The 9,043-nt window shown below is 35.7% G+C and overlaps 1 protein-coding gene across 1 annotated transcript; it reads left to right on the forward strand.

The window, feature by feature from the left end:
* Positions 1-1,032: 1,032 nt before the first annotated feature.
* LOC110926298 lies at positions 1,033-8,011 on the forward strand. Its single transcript, XM_022170047.2, has 2 exons — positions 1,033-1,422; positions 7,011-8,011. The coding sequence occupies exons 1-2, from the start codon at positions 1,144-1,146 to the stop codon at positions 7,833-7,835; spliced, it is 1,104 nt and encodes a 367-aa protein (XP_022025739.1). The 5' UTR covers positions 1,033-1,143; the 3' UTR covers positions 7,836-8,011.
* Positions 8,012-9,043: the final 1,032 nt, after the last annotated feature.

Here is a 9,043-nt window from a genome sequence, read left to right on the forward strand (position 1 = left end):
TTTTTTTCTCCTCTGGATCCCTAACTTTTCCATTTTCTTGCCCTTTTGATCACATTGCCTAATTCAGTCTAAAAATCTGATTATAACCAGGAGTATTTTTGGCATAACTGTTATGTAGTGATAACCAGGGGTAGTTTACAATATAATTTATAAGCCTCATAATAATTTAATGCCAAAAATACCCCTGATTATAACCTGATTTTTAGATTAAGTTAGGCAATGTGATCAAAATAGCAAGAAAAAGGAAAAGTCAAGGACCCAAACGAGAAAAAAAACTATTTAAACTAAAATGAAAATTTAGACAAAAGCTCAGGGACTAAAATGACAATTTACTCTTTTCTTTAGGGGTGTGCACGGTTCGGTTCGGTTATTAGCATTATCCGTAACCATAACCGAAGTCATCGGTTAATCGGTTCAGTTAATTCGGTTAATTTGTCGGTTTTCGATTCGGATAATTTGCGGTTAATAACCAATTTAAACAAAGGCTATTTTTTTGTTTAGAAATACATGTAATGGAGGTATAAATATATGAAATAGATGGAATGGATGTATAAATAATGAAATAGAGGTATAAATGCATGAATAGATGTTTAAATACATAAAACGGAGGTATAAATAAATGAAATGAAGATATAAATAAATGAAACGAAGGCATAAATAAATGAAATAGAGGTATTGTTATATGAAATGAAAGTATAAAACATGAAATACATGAAATAGAGGTATAAAAACTAGAAATATATAAAAAAATAAATGATTCGGTTCGGTTCGGTTAATTTCGGTTAACCGATTGTAAAAAAATATCCGTTAACTGACTTTCGGTTAATTCAATTTCGATTAATTTCAGTTTGGTTTTATTTGTTTTTATTCAGTTTCGGTTAACAGTTCGATTATTACACACCCCAACTTTTCTCTAGAGTCAAATCAAATTTTCCTCAACAATATATCATTTTAAGATAGTATTTAAGATATATTATAAAAATGGAAATGAAAATATCGATTTGAAAAGTTATAAAGTAGGTAACACCACGTCTACATAATGGGCAAACAGTTGAGATTTCTATCCTAAAATCCACTAATCTCTCTCTCCCACTACAACCACCACGGACCTCTTCCAATTCCGGCAGACACGGCGGCGCCACCATGGAAAAGCTCATCTACAACCCCAACCACCACCTTCACCTAAAGCCACGCCCATTTCTCCCCCAACTCGCCCGCTTCCAACCCACTAAACTCGTCAATTTCCCCCACTACACCCTCCGAGTCAATTGCAAACATGAACAACACCCATCATTTGGTTCTTCTCCACCGGTTGTTAAAAGTCCCCGAACTGATTTGGCTTTTGAGGAAAATAAGGGTTCTGATGGGCCCAAACCCCAGTTTTTTCAGATATTCTCGCAGGCATTTTCTAATCAGCAGAAGGTAATTTATAATTTTGAATGATATCGAGATTATGATTATGATTTTGGAATTGAATTGTGGTTGCTGAATCTTTATGTGCTATGTTGTTTGGATTATGTATTTAGGGTTTTGAATCTGGGTTTATGAGTGTTTGAATGTTATTGGTAATTTGAATTTGAATTTGAATTTTGATTCTTGTAAAAAGAATGTTTTTTTTAGAGGTTTGATTCTTATTAATTGAATAGTATCTGTATCTGGAATATTTGTATGGTCTTTAAGGATGCAGATTTAAGGTGCTTTTAAAATGAAGAAGTCAGCAATTTGACTTGGTATTTTTGGTTTATAATATTAATAAGAGTTTTTTAAGTATGACTGCTATAAGCCTAAAAGTTATTGTATCAAGACTTGGTACGAGGGGGTTGTTGAAGCATCGGTTGTCGGGTTGGGTCTTGAATTTGAGTGGAGCGGATCTAGTCTTTTATACGCTTGAGATGGAGCTGCAATGTAAGATAACCGTTAGAAGAGGTCTCAACTCTCAAGGCCCCGTAACGTTAGGGCCACCCTCCGGAATGTGTTAGTGTCAAGTTACTAGTACTAAATAGAGTTGCAACTTGCATATGAAAGATGAAAAACGATAGTTTACAAGTGTAACTGGTCCCGGGAGTTCGAATTATTTTGATACAAGTGATATTTAGGATAAAGAAGTGTTTTACATTTTGAGTGTCGAATGACTGATGTTTTAACTAAAAAATCGATAAGGATCGTATCCATGGTACCTTAACAAATAGATATTACATTAGACCTTAAAGATTCACTATGTCATAAGTCAAGATGGCGCAAAGACGTGAAAGCAGTGATTAGAAAACAGAGACATGCAAGTGTCGGGCTCTCTGTCTCTAGTATAGGCCAGGATCGCGAGTGCTAAAATACATGAGGCAGGCTACTAGTGTAACTACACAGGAATTTAATTTAAGAGTCTACAATGGCCATAGACAATGCTTTCTTTAGTGTGTGTGTAAATGCATGTGTGCGTGTGTGTAATGCATGTAGTATTCATTTAGTTTGGAGTTTTCAAAGTCAAAAGTGGAGTGCTATTTTTTAGGTTTGGAAATCTATCAAATCATTATTGCTGAAAGAGTTAAATATAAGGACTATAATTTAAAAGAGTAATTAGTGTTTGGAACTGGAATTATCTTTATTTAAAAGGGTATTTACCTTGCTTTTAGAATAATAATAATAATTCAAATAGTTTTGCTATAATGTTTAAATTGCTATTGCAAGAAGAATATTGTTTTTGTAATGATAACGATTGTCTATAAAGAAATGGACAAAAAAGTGTTTGCGGGTTAACTCAACTTGAACAAAACCCTTTGGAACCATACTAAAGTTGCGACACCTTGCTACCTCTAGCATGTCCTTTTTTATGTCTACATACATGTTTCTCTTCTAAGTCTATTCTCCTTGTAGTAGCAACTAGCAATGCCATTTTAATGTAACAAACAGAGTTATATATGCTTATGGAGCTTGATATTTTCTTCAAAAGTCAAGGTTGAGAATTTATAACGTTGACCGTTCTTTAGAATAATAAGTTACATGTGATGAAATTTGTTTTTGTTTTTTGCTTCTTTTTCTTATTGTGGCACAATCTAAAAATATCAGAACTGATGTTGCAAAACCAGTATATCATAGCTCCCTTTCATTCTATGATATATTTAATGTTTTGACTTTGCATGCAGTTTTAAGACTGAATATAGTTTAAAATAATAAGAAGCATTATTAGCAACGACAAGATAAGGAGATCTTGTGGAGCTTAATGATCTTTTTGCATGCCAAGCTTCGCAAAAAGAATATGTTACAATAGTTGTGGGGAACAAAATGGAAAATTTGTAAATTTAACGGGATGGAAGCCATAGAAAGCTTGTTTATTGGGTCTATTTAGGCTCTTCTATTATTAATATTATAACACACATGACTTATGTGTCAATTAACCTTTACAGGCATTCTGGTTTGGTGTCATCCCTACAGAATCACTTGTATGTCAATTTATGTTTCCTTATTTAGTGAATTGGCAAGCAGTTGAGATTTCTATCTTAAAATCCACGAATCCTCCGTTCATCAATTTCTCCCCCATTCCAACCTGCTTAACTCGTCAATCTCTCCCACTACAACCCCCCGAGTCGACTCATTCAGTTGCAAATATACTGCATCCATCGTTTGGTTCGTTAAAACTGTCGGAACTGATTTGACTTTTTCAGAAAATAGGGGTTCTGTTGTACCCAAACCCCCAGCTTTTCTTGCAGGCATTTTCTAATAAGCAGAAGGTAATAAATAACTTTGAATGCGAATTTTCAATATTGAGATGATGATTTTTGAATTGAGTTGTGGTTACTGAATCAGTATGTGCTCTGTTGTTTGGATTATATATTTAGGGTTTTAAATCTGGTACTTGTAATTATTATATTGAAATCCTGATTCTTGTAAAAAATGGTTTTTTAGAGGTTCTGACTTCTATTAATTGGATAGTATCCGGAATATTTTTATGTTCTTTTATGTTATATGAATCTTATATCTAAATATAAGTATGTAGATGTAAGATGCTTTTAAAATGAAGAAGTCAGCATTTGACTTAGTATTTTTGGTTTATAAAGAGCGTTTAACTATGACTGCTATACGCCCAAAAGTTATTATCTCAAGACTTGGTACAAGGGGGTTGTTGAAGCCATAGTTGTCAATAGCGGCTATAGCGACCGCTATAGCGCGCTATGTAGCGAAGCGACCAAGTGTCGCTATTTGGGTCATAGCGACCAATAGCGTGAATAGCGACAATTAGTTTTTTTTTTTTTTTTTTTTTTTATGTAGATAGCAATTAGATATAGCTATAAAATAGCTGGATTTATAGGTTTTTGTTAAATATACATGTAAACTAGCATATATAACAAGGTATTTTGATATAATATACATATAAAAATTTTCAAAAAATTCTTTTTTCTAGTGTATCGCTATATATAAAATAGCGGTCGCTATTTGTTGATATTCGCTATGTAGCATATAGGTCCCTTGTCGCTATTCGCTATTAACAACATGGTTTGTTGGGTTGGGTCGGGTCTTGGGTTCATGTGTAGCGGATCTAGTCTTTTTTACTCTTGAGATGGAGCTGGAAGGTAGATATTCCTTTAGAAGGGGTCTCGTGGCCTGGTAGTTTCCGGACCACCATTCGCTTATCAATCCAGCGACGTGCATGACCAAATATGTATGTAGATGATATTTATCTACATATGTGTGTGTGTACGCAATTTTAGTCACTACCTCATGGCTAACGAGCGACTTATTTCTGACATGGGTATATAGGTAATAATGCCCAAGAAAAGTGATTATTTTTGTGATTTTCTCTTATTCAAATGTGATAATTTGGCCTAAATAATTAGAGAATCATAATCATATTCAGTTTAACCAAACAGTTCAAATCACTATAATCATTATTGACGCATATGGGGATGTGCAAGTGTCAAGGTACTATTGCTAAAAACAGTTGCAACTTGTATATGAAAGATCAAATGCATGGGGCAGGCTATAGTTTAGTTAAACAAGGGTTTAAGGGCCTAAAATGGCCATAGACAATGCTTTCTTTTGTGCGTGTGTGCACCTGTGTACACGAGTGTGTGCGTATGTGTGCCTGTGTGTAGCATTCATTATGTAGTTTGAGTTTTCAAAGTCAAAAGTGGAGTGCTCTTTTTAGGTTTGGAAATCTATCAAAGCATTATTGCTGAAAGAGTTGAATATAAGGACTATAATTTAAAAGAGTAATTAGTGTTTGGAGCTGGAATTATCTTTATTTATTATAAGGGAATTAGAATAATGAATTTAAAGTCGATGTTGGGAATTTATAACGTTAAGCCTTCTTTAGAATGAATCCTTAAATAAGTTACATATGAATGAAATTGTTTTTGTTTTCTTCTGTATTTTTGCTTCTTAATATATCAGAAGTCCCTTTCATTCTATAAAATGTTGAATGTTTGACTTTGCATGTAGTTTTAGACTTTTAGTAAACCATTTGACAAAATATAGTCCAAAATAAGCATTAGTTACGACTATATAAGGAGATCTTGTCATCTTTTTGACCCATATCCGTATGATTGGGTTGTTATGTAATCTCAACCATACTGAATCAATAAAGTTTAGAAAAAAAAGGGGAAAGTGTCAAATGGGTCAAACCAGCTCAAAGTCTATATACAATGCACACAACATCTTAATACGTACTATTCAAAGATTTGGATTATTACTGTAACAATCTTGATCTTGTAAGCATAATTAAATTAAAACAATAATTACTTGCAATTTTTTAAGGAAATGGACAAATAATGTTTGCGGGTCAAACCAACATGTCACACACACTCTGTGCCATGTCTAATTGTTGACTTAAGAATGACCGTTGGATTTAAAAAGCGAGAGGCGCACAAAAGCAACGAGGTCTAAAATTGAGGCGCGAAGCGCAAAGCGCAAAGCGCAAAAGCGGTGGGCTTTTCGTACCCGAGGCGCAAGATGTTTATATATATATTTTTATATATCCCATACATATCCCATAGGTTTTTAGCTTCCTTTAACCATAATATAGCTATAAATAAGGCTTTTATACTGTTTTACTTACATGTACAAGTCAAAAAACCCAAGGTACAACATTTTTCTGCAGTAAAACGCCTCAAATACGTGAGGCACGCGCCTCAGGCCAAAAAGCCCCAAAAAAGACCCTAAAATTTGCGCTTTTTGGGCGCTTCTTGTAATTACACAATGCGCTGAGCGAAAAAGCCCCAGAGGCTGCGCCTTGGTGCGCCTCGCGCCTAGGCGCGCTTTTTAAAACCCAGAATGACCCATTTCGACGGATCCCATATTGACCTGTTACCCAACCCACCTGGCCAGCCCATCTTGCCACCTCTAGGTCTTACACTAATACACATCTTAGTTATTTATATTTTTGTAGTTCACCAACCAAATGTGTATTCATACCTCCTGCTGTCTAATTCTTGATTCCCACTCGAGATAAATCTGCATTCATCAACCCGTTGTAATATAAATGACATGTCTCATGTTTGTATCCTAAACTCATTTATTCTTTTATATTTGTAACCTTTATTTGTACTGTGCGAAGATCGTATATTTGCGACTTTGGCCATGTTACTTTGATCTCATGATGCGACCATTATTGAAGTAAAGGTGAATAATTGTGTCACAAAAATGATTATGTATATATACAAGGATCAAACAAACCAAACAAATTAGAGGTGACGGGTTGAGAAACATGTAACGACGAATAACGTTTTCATACAGGTCAAACAGGTTGGGTTGGTCTGCAAACATCTTTCTGGTCAATTATTTTCAGAAAAAAAAAATTATTGCATAAAATATAATTACAAAAAATACACTGTAGGGGTCGTTCGACCTCCTTGACATAATTGTTGTTTAGCTGATTCTATGATTTGACCCATCTGAGATAGATCATAATCCAAAACAATGTGTGCATAACGGGTTGGACCCGCCACCTCCATAACAAACCAAAATTTCACAGCATGTGATTAAATTTATATCTCTTATCGATATTATTGCTTTTATTTCAGGCAGCTGCTGCTGGAACAGTAATTCTACTATCAGCCCTGCTTGTTTTCATCGTCCAGCCTGTTTTCGTCTCACCAGCATTAGCCGCATTTCAAACCGCAACCAAAACAGGCCCGGGCCCACTTGTCCGAAGCGAGCTACTAAGTAGCGCATGGACTGGTTTCTTCGCGGGTTGCTTGCACACATTATCTGGACCCGACCACCTTGCCGCCTTGGCCCCACTCTCAATCGGGCGGTCACGAGTCGAAAGTGCTCTCGTGGGAGCCCTGTGGGGGTGCGGGCACGATGCCGGGCAGGTAATTTTCGGTTTACTTTTCTTACTCTTAAAAGACCGACTCCACATCGAGATCATAAGAACATGGGGAACCCGAGTTGTGGGTATAACCCTTCTCGTAATTGGAGCTATGGGAATCCGTGAAGCCTCAGAAGTCCCGGCCCCTTGTGTTGCGTTAGAGAACGGGGAGTGTGATGTCAGTGTTTACGAGGCTTCGTTAACCGACCCGGCTGTAACCAAGAAGAAAAAAATCGGGTTTGCAACTTTCGCAACGGGTATAATCCATGGGTTACAACCGGATGCACTTATGATGGTTTTACCTGCACTTGCACTCCCGTCACGTGTGGCAGGTGCAGCCTTTTTAGGTATGTTTTTGGTGGGGACCGTTATCGCTATGGGGAGTTATACGGTTTTTATCGGGTCGTGCAGCCAGGCATTGAAAGATCGGATCCCGAGAATCACGGAGAAGCTTACTTGGATATCGTCGATGGTGGCAATCGCACTAGGACTCGGGATTATAATTAGTCAGTTTTTCGGGTTTAGTTTGTATTAATTTTGAGATTCTTTTTGAAATTAGGGGTATTATTATACACCTATTATCAGCAGCAGAAAGATGTTATTGGAGTGTATTATTATTTGATATATTGCAATAGTACCTCGTGCATTAATGATTGTACTTTGATCTTATCTGTTTGTACATTAATAATGATTGTACTGTTTTTAGTTGTATGGACAGTGTATTTGATCAAATGTGGTCCATACTTGGCCATCTTGCATTCAACCTGTTGAACCACCGGCAAGCCCTGAACAAGTCAAGGTTGCATCTGCTGTGATTTTCAGTACTTGAACCGGGACCCTGGCTGAGCCAATCTGGTATTCAAAGGAATCCGAAAATTCAAGACATCCAGTGCAAAACCAGACAGATTTAGACCGGTTCTGATTGTGACCTGAAGAAGAAACGTAATCGACTTTTTTTAAAAGATGCTTTTTTTGAAAAGACTAGTTCATTTGTGGCCTGGACCGGACCCAACCTAAAACGGTTCGTTTTAAGAAATCGCTATTAATAACTAAGGCGTTACGTGTTCATGATCAATTTTGGTTGGTTTTACGGAAGTTCTATGCCAAACCGCTAACTAGGGTTTCAAAAATCGACAAATCAACCTAGTTGGGTTGCGTTGGATGGCCGAAACAACTTGTTTTAACGGGTTGACTAATCGGTTATCACAGTTTCAACAGATATTTCTTTTTTAAAATCTTAACCTTATATAAAAAAGATTTAAATGAGAGTAAATTGCCATTTTAGTCCTTGAGTTTTTATTCAAATTGACATATTAGTCCAAATAGTTTTTTTTTTCTCCTCTGCGTCCCTGACTTTTTCCTTTTTCTTGCTATTTTGATCACATTGCCTAATTTGTCTAAAAACCAGGTTATAATCAGGGGTATTTCTGGCATTAAATTATGAGTTAATTACATAGTTAGTCCCTGTGGTTTGCACAAAATAACATAATTTAGGTACTAATAGTTTAAAATCACCTTCTAGGGTATTAACTTTTCATTTTGTAACGTTTGGATATATTAACTTCTAGGGTATTAATATAGTTAGTCCCTATGGTTTGCACAAAATAACATACCTAGGTACTAATATAATGTGATTTTAAACCTATAAATAACGTTAATACCTCCAAACATTACAAAATGAAAAGTTAATACCCTAGAATGTGATTTTAAACTATTAGTATCTAAGTATGTTACTTTGTCAAG

This window comes from Helianthus annuus, chromosome 12 (genome assembly GCF_002127325.2).
Source record: "Helianthus annuus cultivar XRQ/B chromosome 12, HanXRQr2.0-SUNRISE, whole genome shotgun sequence".
In the NCBI taxonomy this organism is placed as follows: Eukaryota; Viridiplantae; Streptophyta; class Magnoliopsida; order Asterales; family Asteraceae; genus Helianthus; species Helianthus annuus.